Here is a 13,129-nt window from a genome sequence, read left to right as displayed (position 1 = left end):
TTAGCTGGGACTTGGCCTTTCCTCACTGCCCCTTTGTCACACGGGCAGCCCCTGACCACCACTAAGCCAACAATGGCCGAAAAGGGCGACTGCATGGCCAGCGTCTATGGGTATGACCTCGGTGGGCGCTTTGTTGACTTCCAACCCTTGGGCTTCGGCGTCAATGGGCTGGTGCTGTCAGCCACGGACAGCAGAGCCTGCCGGAAGGTGGCCGTGAAGAAGATCACCCTGAGCGATGCCCACAGCATGAAGCATGCGCTCCGGGAAATCAAGATCATCCGGCGCCTGGACCACGACAACATCGTGAAGGTGTATGAGGTGCTGGGGCCCAAGGGTGCCGACCTGCAGGGTGAGCTGTTCAAGTTCAGCGTGGCCTACATCGTCCAAGAGTACATGGAGACCGACCTGGCCCGCCTGCTGGAGCAGGGCACGCTGGCCGAGGAACATGCAAAGCTGTTTATGTACCAGCTGCTCCGCGGGCTCAAGTACATCCACTCTGCCAACGTGCTGCACAGGGACCTGAAGCCCGCCAATATCTTCATCAGCACGGAGGACCTTGTGCTCAAGATTGGGGACTTCGGGTTGGCAAGGATCGTTGATCAGCATTATTCGCACAAGGTATGCCTGCCAGAATAGCTGATCGGGGAGGCCCGTGGAATTCTCAAGAACACTCATGCTGTCCCAGAGGGTATCCTAGCTCCATGGGAAGCAGAGGACTGGGGTCAGTGTCTGTGGGAGGCTGGAGGGTGCTGGAGAGATCACTGGTTTGAAAAGTTGTTGTCGTGGGGAGTGTCTGGTTCTCAGTCTTGGCTCTGCTACAGGGCCATGACCAGTAACCCTGGGCTATATAAGAGAGTGTTGGACAAGATGATCTCTAAGATTTCTTCCAGCTCTAAACTCTATGGCTTTAAAATTATGTGGTTGGTGAATTTGCCTCTAGCATTCTCTCACCCCTGTTGCCTCCTCCCATCAAAGCTGACCCACTCTGTGTCTCATTCTGTCAGTGGACAAGACATAAACAGTTAATCTGATCAACTAGTCTTCAGTGTTCATTGTCCGGTGAATGCCTCAGCTCTCTCAGATCCCATGATGCCCTGGCCCCTCAGTGCAATACTGAAGCTATGAGTGTCTGGATGGTACAATTGAGACCCCATGTGGGGGTAGCTAAATGCTGCACCATCTGCAGAGATCAGAGCTGACCCGGCCACCCTGGTGGAGATACTGACACTCGTTCTCAAGGCCCTAGACCTCTTCTTACCTAATCCATTGCTCCCTTTCAGGGCTGGGAGACCCCTGAAATTCTATTCCCACCAGCTCCCACCCCCCAGTTCCTGCCACGTTAGGGGAGCCTCTGAGCACCTCAGCTTGAGCACACATCACCATGCACCCCTCACCAGAGCTGGGGGCTGAGTGTCATTTCCAACCTCCTGTCGACACCTTTGTGCTATGAATTTTAGAATAAAAACATTCCCTAGGTGCATCATGAGCTGTTATCAGCCAAGGGGCTTGGGTGCATGATGAAAGTGGAGGATAGCTCTGACCTTGAACATGTTCACTTGGCCTATTTTCCGTTATCCAAAGTCGTAGATGCGTAGAAAGGCACTGACCGGTCTGGCACAGCGGCAGTGGGAGGGTTTCTAGGGGACAGGGGAGGCAGTGCTCCCTGTTCCTGCCTCACTGGCTGGAACTTGGACTCTGGCCCAGATTTCAGTGCCCAAATCAGCCCAGCTGGCTCTATCTAGCTCCTTGGTGCCACCTTAACCATCAGCTTGCCCTCTGCCCTCCTCGTGCAGCCAGGCCATCTGTCAAAACTGACAACCGAGTATGTAGGCAGGGATGTCCATGGTAAAAACAGCAACAACAACGACAACAACAACAAAACAATGTCCTCCGGTCTTCCTAATGCCCCGTGATGTTTGTACCGTCTCTTTCTTCTAAGGAGCAATGACTCCAAACAGTTGAACCAAAGGTTTTAACTCAAATGAATTCTTATTTGGTAATAAGAGAATCCATGGCACACTTATTTCTGGGATGCACAAAACCACCTGCATTGGAATAAACCAGTACATTGGAAACAATAAGAAGTTCTCCCTTGGTGATAGGGTCTGATTAAGCGAAGTATTACAGAGCAAGTGCTCCGAACAGCACGTAGTAGGCCTTTAGGAAAGTCAGGGAAGGTGGTTGATTGGGGCAAGATTGGCCATGGTAATATAATAATTTCGAGGAGGTGCACAGTGTGAGAAAGCGACCCTGCGAGGAGGCAGAGGTGTGGGCTCCCATCCAGCGGCGCTGGCTTGGGACTTGGGCACTCCCCTCTGGGAGCCTTAGTTTACCCATCCTTGACAGGGATGAAATAGGTGCCCTGACTGCACCATTGGCTTGTGGTTATGAATCAAAGTGGAGCGTGAGTGTAAAGCCTCTTGGAAAGTGGTAGGGACCCCGTCTATCCATTTCATGAGTGTTTACTGAGTGTACACCGGCTGCAAGCCCAGTGCTGGGAGCGGGGGGGGCGGGGGGAGGCACCCAGGTCCCTGTTACTCAGGGCAGGAAGCCACTTCTCCAATTGGGACTTTCATTTTCCTGACGCAGAGGAATTTAAATGCTCTGACTTACTCTTCTTGGGCTCTCTTCAATAAAAGTAGCTGTTGGAGGTTTATAAAAACCATCGGAGCCCAGTAGGTGTTCATATCAGCCCCATGTTCGGCAGGCACCACCCACCCCCACCCGCTTCCTCCCTCCTATACCTTCTGCTTTTGGCTTCCTCCCCTCTTTTCCCCAAAAGATGGCAAAAGGCTTTATATTTGGTGCTTTTATTTATCCGATGTGCATTTCAATCAGTTCGCATTTAATCCTCATAATACTGTCCGGCGCTTAGGGCAAATGGTTCATTTTAAAACAGAGAACTGGCTGTTTTAAGATTACTTGTCTGACGGTGGCAGAAGGGGCACTAGACCTTGGACCTTCTTGCGTCTTGATGGATGGCCATTCTATATGCCGTCTCCTTCACGAAGGCGTCCTGGGTCCCCAGGTGGAACTATTCTTTCCTTCCTCTGAATCCCCGTGTTGCTTTTTCCCCATCGCAAACCTGGATCTTCTAGCACTGACCATTCTCTGCTCTGTCTTACGGGTATTTGTGTCTGAGTCTTTTGTGCTCTCCTAGGCTGAGAGCCCCTTGGTTCCTTGAGGGCCATGTCCTGTTCATCTCGATTTGCCCAGGGGAGTCTAATCACTGTGCCAGAGACATGGCCCAGTTGATTTCGTTGGCTGTCAGTCATTTACCAGCACATTACAGATAGGAAGCTAGTTGAGTTCACTGGTTCCATGCGATTAGGAGATTTGACTCTCAGAAAGAGAGCAAGCACATACTTCTTCCAGCCAATGGATTGGTTGGGGTCAGGCGTGTACATCTATTCTCCTTGCCAGGAGTGGAGGATGATGTCTACACGGAACTGCTCTAAACCCCTCCTAACGTTTTGTGGATCCTGCACTCACGTTGAAGAGATTGTGCTCACCTGGGCTGCCGCTGGCACCTTTGTGTGAGTTACATATAAAGGTACCCCCTTTTTTCAGGCTGATTCAACTCAGTGCCAAGGACAGGCTTTGCGATCCAGCTGGGGGATGGACCCAACCCCTTGGCCAGGCACAACCCACCCAGCAGTAGGCAGCACCTGGGTTCTCACTCCTTATTGTTACTTCCTCCTAGGTGGACAGTAAGTCTCCTCCACTTCCGCATCCCGTCATCTAGCATGGGGCGGGGCCTGGCTCAGGGTAGGTGCCCACTGTGTGTGTCTGGTGAAGAAAGTGCCAAAGGAAATGGCCTACTCTTCTCTGATAAGCAGCTGGCAGCGCTGGGTCTCCAGTCACAGTCAGGGAGCATTCTGGGCACCCTTGGCAGTCTCGGTCTTTGTGAGCTCCAGAGAACAACCAGAGGCCCCAGTAGCACCTCGCTGTCAGGGAAATAGCAATGAGTGGCAGTGGAGGTGCTCTGAAGGCTCGCTCTCAGCACAGGTGGCATGGGGAGTACTTGCCTCTCCGTGTCGTAGTGACTCACCTCACTAATTGCATGACCTCAGGCATGTCTTTCCCTTGTGCAGCTTATTCCTAGAATAAGAGATCTATAGGAAGACCTCACCATCATCTTATTTATTCCCTTTATTTTACACATGATGAAACCAGGGCCCAAGGGAAAAAAAAGACCCACTCAAGGATGAATGGCTGAGCCAGGAGTAAAGCACCCATATTCCAACTCCATGTCCACTGTGTTTTCTGAGCCTCTCTTCTGAGTCGTCTTGTCTGCCAAATGCGGTCATCATTCCCATTCTGCTTATTTCATAGGATTCTTGTTAGAGTCAAATGAAAGTGGGGATGTCCAAGTGCTTTCGGATGTAAGCACGATCACTAACAGAACTATCTGCCCAATAAATGCCATGGTGATACCAGGCAGACACCCAGACGTCAGTGTCCCTGCCACTGAAATATGGAACCAACTCCTGCCATGATGACTGAAGTCATGAGGCCCTCCCCGAAGGGTGGCTTCCTAGCTTGTGGTCCTGTTAGGCCTTCTTGGCAGGCCTGCTAATGAGTTCCATGTTGTTTATATTGAGAAAAAGCAGATGAAGGGTCAGATGAAGCATGTTTTCCTTTGAATCTATCCTATTAGAAAGTAGATGATCTCAGAAGAGAAAAAAAAAGTTGTTGAAGACTTCACTGAGTCCTGTGTAAATTCTAAGAAATGTTAGGAGCCTCCGGGAATCTGCAGAGGGCTGAGTAGTGTGTTGACAGCCTGATTAGTTGTATGAACACTCCCCTCCGGGAAGGGCCCACCCGTGGCCAGGGAAAGGAGCTCCTTTCATCCTCGCTGGGGCCGCCGGGAGATTGCCAGCAGACTTGCCTTTCCCGGGGACAGTAGGCAGAAAAGACCTAGGGAAGAAAGCGAGAGTAGGAAGCCCATCGGAATTTGTTCGACGAGAGGCTCTTGTGTTTAGGCGGGTCCTACCAGAAAGTCTGTTTTCTGCTAAGCTGGTCTGCCTTTGAGTCCTGACCCATCTCTGTTTCAGAGCCCTCTGTTTTCTGACATTGTTCATGATCAGAATGCTTTCACACTCTGCCTCTGTGTCTCATGAAGATTCCTTAGAAATCAACTCGTACAGTGATTCTCAAAGTGGGTGCTGGACCAGCAGCATTGGCTTCACCTGGGAGCTTGTTCGAGATGCAAATTCTCAGGTTCTACCTCAGACCTACTGAATGAGGAACTCGAGGTGGGGCCCAGAAAGCTGTCTAACAAGCCTCCAGGTGATTCTGATGCTTAACTTTTCAGAACTACTGATCTGAAGACATGGAATAGCTTGTGTGTGCACAGAAAGCTGATGTTCCTGATGTGTTCGCTGGTGCTTACAGCTGTGATTCTCCAACTTCAGCGCAATGAAGAAGGCTAAGAACTCCTCTCAGACAACACAGGTGCATTTGAAGCAGATACCTGGACTGAAATGGGACTGTCAGTGGTGGGGTTGTCAGGCAATGTGTCAGGGAACTGTGAAGATTGTTTTAGGCAGGATGACTTTTAGGACCTCGGTCAACCATCACTCAAGTTTGGCGAAAAGCTACACACACCAACGGCCTAAAGCAGAAGGAGTGTCAATTCATCGTAGGTTTGATTTTAACAGTAGTTAGGTGATTTGAACAATGATTTTAGAAAACATGTACTCATTCTGGTGTAAACTAGTTCACTAGATGTTATTTAAAAATGGAGACATTGGTTTTCACAGTTCAGTGAGACTGAATGATGGAAGGCTCAGCAAATGACTGTAGTTTGTTAAGGCTTGTGGTTCCATTCAAGGTCCCCAAGGAGCCAAAGAGGTACATGATGCCACACACATACAGCCAGCTTCCAAAGGCTTTGTGTGGAGTTTTGGTTGGCAGCATTTATGCTGGTTTAATTATGTTGTTCCACCTCACCTCCTTCCTTCCTCTCCTGGCCACTCTGCCTTCCTTTGATGCCCTCTTGTCTGCCCTGTCTGCCTGAGAAGACACACAGAAAGCCTTCCTAAAGCATAAATTCCCTTTCAACTAAACCTAGGAGGAGGAATGCTTTTTTCTGTGGCCGAAATAGAGTCTCTGCTGATGACCAAGAAAGTGCCCATTTGGTGTTCTACGTACTTATAGATTGCAGATGGAAAAGCCCAAAGTGGAAGGAGTGAGAAATGGCTTCCCAGGATCCCAGAATAGGACAGTGCTAGCATTGGAAGAGGCCCAGCTGTACTGAGAGCCCAGGGTTTCATGAGAAAGTGGGCTCGTGGAAGGACAACTTGCTGAAGACCCAGCTAGAAATTCTTAAGCTGCTAAGCATATTATTCCAAATCAGTGGAGCTGAAAAGATTTATTTAAAAGGCTATGCAATATCCCTTTTTAAAAGGGAAAATATGACCTAGGGGATTAGAACAGAGGTTGTACTAGAGAGTCAAGTGTCCCTGAACACTCAGACTTGGAAAGCTAATTTTGTTTGCTTTCAGTGCCTCCTTTCCCCTTACCACTGTAGCCCCACCCCCAGGAGCAAGGTCTTCATGCTGTCCTCACTCCTACAACACCACGCCCAGGACTCCCTTCCTTGGAAGGAACCCCACTTAGCTCCAGGGGCAATATTATAAATCTTTAACAACTGGCATGGCCCAGGCCCCAACCAGTCAGAAAGAAGTTCAGCCAGAGGCCTAAGGCAGGGTCCTGGAGGTGCTCCGCTTGCAAGGGATTGACCTTTTATTGCTGGAACATAGGGAGGACTGGGGGTATATGGAAATGAGGCCAAGATGATGAGTAAGAAAATCAGGGGCTTGGCGCAGTGGCTATTTTCCAACCAATTTGCAGATGTTGCATTATTCTAATGACTGGCCTAGCTGGACCAGTGCCTACCAGCCATGCTTTGCTGCCTTCCTCTTCATACCAATGTTCACCCTTTGTATAGACCTGTGACTCTGCTGTGCTCAGAAATGGTTTTCTTTGTATATATCCTATTTGGGATTCATTGAGTTTCTTGGATCTGAAGTTGATTATGTTTTTCTTCACCAATTGGAATGTAAACACAGGAATATTCTATCTGTAGACAGACTATTGTCATGTTCCTGAGATATTTACAACTTGGGAGTACGTACCCAGGTAAAGAGACTGGAGCAAGGACAATTATTTTTTCTGCTCACTTTCTTTTCCTCTGGGATCTGATTACATATATGTTAACTCAGCTTGGTATTGCCACAAAATATTGTCCAATCTTTTTTCTCTTCTTTTTTTAGAATGAATAATTCCTATGGTTCTGTCTTCAATTTCACTGACCCTTTCTTCTGCCATCTCTAATTTGCTGTCATTTGGTAAATTTTCCATTTTGGATGAAATTCCTTTCTGGAATTTCCATTTGGTTCATATTTGTAGTTTCCATTTATGTCCTGAGATTCCCCATCTCTTCACTTATTGAGACCATATCTTCCTTTAAATCCTTGAACATGTTTATAATAGCTTCTTTAAAGTCTTTGATAATTTCAACATCTGGGACACCTCGGGGTCTGTTTTTCTATCGACTACTTTTTTCTTGAATTCGGATCACATTTGCCTGCTCCTCCACATTTCTGGTAATGTTCGGTTGTTTGTGGGCACTGCAGTTGAATTATTTTGTCTTCCTTTAACAAGTGTTGAATTTTGTTGTGGCCAGCAGTTAATTTACTGATGCTTCTCCTTGATTCTGTTAAAGCTTGGTTTTAGGCTTCGACAGGGCAGGCCTAGAGTAGCTCTTTCCCTAGAACATAGTCCTTACTTCTGCAGCTTGGCCTTTCTATTATCTCATCTGAATGCCTGGAATGTTAACAAGGCTTTTCCCCTCTGCCTGGGCTGGAACTCTTATAGATCCAGTGTCTCCGAAACCTCTAACATCCCTCTTCTGCTGTTAGTTCCAAAGTAACTAACTTTTTTTTCTCTTCTAGACCTTGACAGAGTCTCACCCTGTGTATGTGTAGCACAGCCCTCAGCCAGAGATCGGTGGAGGAACCCCTTCTCCCAACAACAAAATTCTCTTGACCCTATGAGACTTCTTCCTTTCCAGTATCCTCTCCTGCTCCAGCAGCCCCAGACTCTAGTCTCTACTTCTGAAGCTCAGTAGACGATTATGTTCTGCTTTGCTCCACCTCTTTGTGCTTTGGTTGGGAAATCTACCCAGGGAGAGTACCAGGGTGAACATGAAGTTCACCTTGTTTTTCCTTCCCTTCTCTCAGAGATCCTGCATAGCCAATTGTCCAATGCCTGAAAACATCCAGTATGTAGAATTGTCCAGTTATATAGTTGCTTACAACAGGAGGGCAAATCCATCATGATCAGAAATGGCTAGCCCTAACATCTAATGATGTAATGCTCTATGTAGCTAATTATTTTTTAACAATAGATTTTTAAGCACCTTGAAGGAAATGTTGATGGCTTACTTATCTCTACATTCCTATAGTATGCTTAATGAATACTATTAAACAGAATTAAGTGGGACAGTCTGGAAGATGAATGTTGAATAACATGCTCCTCTTTCCCTTTATACCAGTAGATTTTCTGGTAAGGGAACTCCCTTTTATATGGTATCTTTGGTCCTGCTGGGAAGGGTCCCAACCTCCAGTCTTTGCTCCATAGTCTCTCCACTTGAGTACTCCCAGGTTGTAAATGTCTCAGGAACATGACACTGACTTACTCTCGAGACAGGAATTCCCTGTGTTTATACCAAAGAAGGATGATTAGAAAATTGAATCAAATCCTTTTCAATTTTCTCTTGAAGTGTGGTTTCTTTTTTTAGCCTTTGCGATGGTTTCCTGTTGAGAAGGCAGTAGTATAGGAATAGAAGGCTCGGGGGGAGTATCATATTGCTATGATTATCCTGACTTTCCCGGATAGCTTCTACACCAGTACCACACTTCTTTGAGCTGGGTGAGGCCAGCTCTTATCTCCAGCTTCATTTGCTTCTACCCCACTCACCTTGTGCTGTAAAGTCACTGACTTTTCACCGTTCCTTGGAAAACAGCATACTTCATGACAGCTCTGGTTCCACACACTGTTCGCATTGCTCCCACATAAATTCCTACTTATCCCTATAGAACAGATTCAAAAGTCTCACCTCTGTAAAGCTTCGCCCAGCTCCCTAGGGGAGAGTTAAATGACATCTTCCTCTGGTTGCCCAAAACAGTTATACTCACATTATTGTGGTTATATGTTTACATGCCTCTTCCCCAGTAGAAAGTGGGGCCCTTAGGAAAGAGTATGGATCTCATTCATTTCTGTATTCCTAGAACCTAGCACAGTATCTGACCCATAATATGTGTTCATTAAATACTTATAGACTGATTAATGTAGAATCCAAGCCTCTACCTTTGCACTGAATCAAGCATGGTCCTCAAGAGCCTCTCAGGATAAAGCTTGCAAATATTCGAAGCCATCTGTCATGCCTCTTTCAATCTCTGCAGCCTAGAACCCCTTCGTCTTCACACAGTAATATTCAGGCACTGTACTTAGTGCTCGACAGGTTTTAACCTACCTAATTCTCATAATGACCTACCATAATAGATGCTGTCGTTGTCCCCATTTTATAGATGAACACACTGAGGCACGGAGAGTAACTTGTTCAAGGTCACCCAGCTAATAAATGGCAGAGTTGGGTTTCAAAGGCCAGAAGTGCCTTCAGAGGCCGTGGTTTTAGCCACTGAGTAACACTGCCTTGTTGGCTATTCAGATGACAGTGTTTCCAGAGCTCGCAAAATCCTGATTGTCCTTTCCTTGCCCTCCCTTTCTTAAAATGTCAGACCCTTTCTTAAAATGTGCCTTCGAACAGATGCTGGGTGATTTAGCTAGCAGAGTCGGTGGGAGTGTGACATCTCTGCTCTGTACGTGACTCGCCGTTCGTGGTGCAGGTGGTTTTTTGGCAGCTGTGTCACACTATTAGCTCATGTTGAGCTTGTAGCCAACTAACTTCTGTTAAAGTCGGTATTCTCTAATTTACATTTATATGGTTGACTTTTTTAGCCCAAGTGTAAGACTTTATGCTTATCCCTGATAGATTTCATCTTATTGGCTTCAGGCAAATATTCCAACTGGATGAGATCTTTTTGGATCTTTGTTCTATCACGTAATCTTTTCCCTTACATCTTTAAAATTTTAAGCCTGTCTTCTAGGACTTCACTCATATCACCGATTAAAAAATGTATAAAGAGATTAGGTGAAAGGCTTAGCCTCATGGCCACTAGACACCTCTTTCCAGGGTGGCACTGACCCTAAGCTACCATTCTGTGGGTTTAGTTGTCTAACCAGTTGTGAATTTACATAATTATATGGTTGTCTGGCCCATGTTTCTTCATTTTCCACAAAAATGTCCTAAGACATTTAGCTAAATGCCTTATTGAGATTCAGGGACATTTTCTATAGAACCTTCTCATTCTACTTCAATACAATTTTAAACTCATCCTAAAAAAAAAAAAAAAAAAAAAGCCCAATTCAAACTACATGACCAACCGTGACACTTTAATTTCTAAATACACAGAACTCAGATGTTGGCAAACTCCACCACTTTACTTAGAGAAAACCTGATACATGAAAATCCGAACTTAGCATATTCATGTTGGAGGTTAGGGCATAGTTAAGTAACCATGGCTCGTCCACTAAGTAGAATGTTATACAACTTATTTTCGATGGTGTTTTTGAAGAGTTTACGATAACATAGAAAACGTTTATGTAATAATGATTAGGTTAACAAAGAAAGAATCAGAGTTGATATGATCATAACAGTTTAAAACAAGGAAAAAAGAATGACAATTAAAACATAGACTTAGGTAAAAACTTCAAAATGTTAATAATGGTTGGACGACACATGGCTTTTTCCCTCTTCTTTTTATTTTTCTATAATTCCCAAAAATGTGCAGCATGAACATGCATAATTTATCACAGTGAGCTTTTCAGGTTGGAGGGCGGGGAAATCGCGGCAAGAATAAGTTTACCAAGAGCATATTTATTACAAAAAGTGTGGTCAACCTGACTTACTCGGTTCCTGAGAGAGAAGGGTCAAGCACACCGGCACCTGGGCCAGGAGCATTTGCAAGCTGACCCCTCACTACAGCCTTCTCCACAGCGTCTGCTGTGTCACACATGTAAGTCTTACCTCCCCAGTCTGTGTGGCAGCCCAGCCTTGGCTGCTGCTTCTGTGGGGACCATGGCACAGGCAGGGTGTGCCATGCCACCTTCTCACAGGTGGACTGGGCAGACACTGACTGGTGCCCTGTGACCCTGAGGAAGTTACCCAACCTGCCTGGGGCTGGCTCCGTACTCTCATAAAAATAAATCCTTTTTCATAGGGCTGTGTGAAGAGTAGATGAAATGTGTATGAAATGCTTAGCACTGTGCCAGGCATCTGGGAAGCACTCAGTAAACATTAGCTCTTTTTTTTCTTTTTTTTTTTTACTATGACTGTGAATCACTATTGCGGGGAGTGTCTCTGTTCTCAGATACCTGTGCTTCCACCACTAACTTTACTGAGGCAGTTGACCATACTTCAGTTTCTCTTCTAAGATACAAATGGAAGGTGTGAAGAAGAGTGGGAATACATTAGAAAACCCTTATTTGAATGAATTTTGTCAAAACGGATTAATTAGGAAGCACTAGGAGTGTGTTTGGGCCAAAGGAGACCAGAAAAGGAAGCCCCTGCTAAATTTCCATACTTTTGCAATTTGGCCAAAGACTAGTTCCAGTACCTAAGTTAAACACTAGGGGTGATATTCAAAATATTTAACAATTGGTGAGCTTGGAGACCAACCAATCAGAATAGACATCGGTGGTGACCAATCAGAATGGGTCCCTGCTGTGAGCACCCATCACTGTCCCCTTCCACCCTTCACCCTGCAAACACTAGAGAGCAGGGCCTGGCCTCCCCAAGGGTGCTCATTTAGAAGTCCATCAGCGACTTCCACATCAGGGCACGCGGAGCACCAACCAAGAGCCCCGCCCTGGCACAGCTGATTCGAGAAGAGCAGGCCCTCGTCCCACGCTGCCCCAGCTCTTGTCCTTGCTTCCTTCTCCTCTTTTCCGTGATAGCTTGTTTGCCCTCTACTGTCCCTCACGCACTTGACAAGATCCCCCTGTTGTCTGTGACAGCAGGGAAAGACGAGCCATCCTTATTCTCCCTACTGGACCCTGCTGGCCTCTCCTGTGCCCTCAGATGACCTAGAGAGCAGGTTTTAGAGAGCGTGGGGGATTCCAGAGTGTCATCATAAAGATTCGATTACAGCATCTTCTATGCAGAACCACTACCACCTGCAGAAACCATGTGCCCTCCCAGTGACGAGCTCAGTTAAGCAGTTGTGATCTGTGGGACTCCTCTTGGGGATGAATTTTTCCTGCTTTCAATCCCTCAGCCTTTTGTGATGGAATTGCAGTTCCCTGTGCAGGAGGACAAGCCCGAGAGCGTAGCATGACCTGCCCAGCCTGGCTTCATAGGCCTGAGGAATCACCGCGTCAGGAGATTGTCAGTAGATCACAAGCTGAGCTCAGAGGAGCCCAGGGCAGGAAGGCTGAATTGTGCATCTGGTTCTCTGCAGGCCTTTGTCTTAGCTCTGTTCTGTGGTCACTAGCTGCCCTCAAACCTGACCCCAACCAATTTGCAAATGTTATGTGGGTCAGAAGCTAATGACAGAGCACAAACAGCCAATGGCTTCCTTAGCTGGGGGATCAACATCATCATATCTGCCCTGACATTTTTCCTCCAATTAGTAATAATGCACCCTCGGAGTTCCTCCCACCTGTGCTAACTCTGGGTCCTCACACCAACCCTCTGAAGGAGGCAGGGCAGGTTAATTATTGTCCTCACTTGATGGCTGACGACTAGGGAGCCCCTAGGGTTAAAGAGCTCATCTGAGGCCCCACTGCTAATGAGAGAGACAGAGCCAGGACCAGAGCTGTCTCCAGGGACCTGGAGCAGCTGATGCAACTGGGCTCAGCTCCAGGGCTGGAGAACTCCCCTGGCACCTTCTGTGAAGGAAGGAGGGAAATCATGAAACAGGGGGCACTTGCTTCTGCTTCTCCATGAGGGAGTCAGAGAACAGAGCAGTTCTGGGTCCTTCTCTGGGATCCACAATGA

The 13,129-nt window shown here is 46.9% G+C and overlaps 1 protein-coding gene across 8 annotated transcripts in view; it reads left to right on the top strand.

The window, feature by feature from the left end:
- Positions 1–13,129, top strand: part of MAPK4 (mitogen-activated protein kinase 4) — a 118,275-nt gene that overhangs the window by 87,088 nt on the left and 18,058 nt on the right. For 6 of the 8 annotated variants that reach the window (XM_023531123.1, XM_023531119.1, XM_023531104.1 and 3 more), the window contains one exon: positions 111–618. In XM_023531123.1, coding sequence (XP_023386891.1) covers positions 111–618 — 508 coding nt within the window. Of the gene's footprint in view, positions 619–5,317; positions 6,941–13,129 lie in introns of those variants that run through there. The other 2 variants (XM_011360553.2, XM_023531113.1) reach the window with 2 other exon arrangements.

Source organism: Pteropus vampyrus, unplaced genomic scaffold, assembly GCF_000151845.1.
Source record: "Pteropus vampyrus isolate Shadow unplaced genomic scaffold, Pvam_2.0 Scaffold3, whole genome shotgun sequence".
Taxonomy (NCBI): Eukaryota; Metazoa; Chordata; class Mammalia; order Chiroptera; family Pteropodidae; genus Pteropus; species Pteropus vampyrus.
The sequence above is the reverse complement of the archived record's forward strand: the minus strand, read 5'-3'. Positions and strand labels throughout refer to the sequence as shown.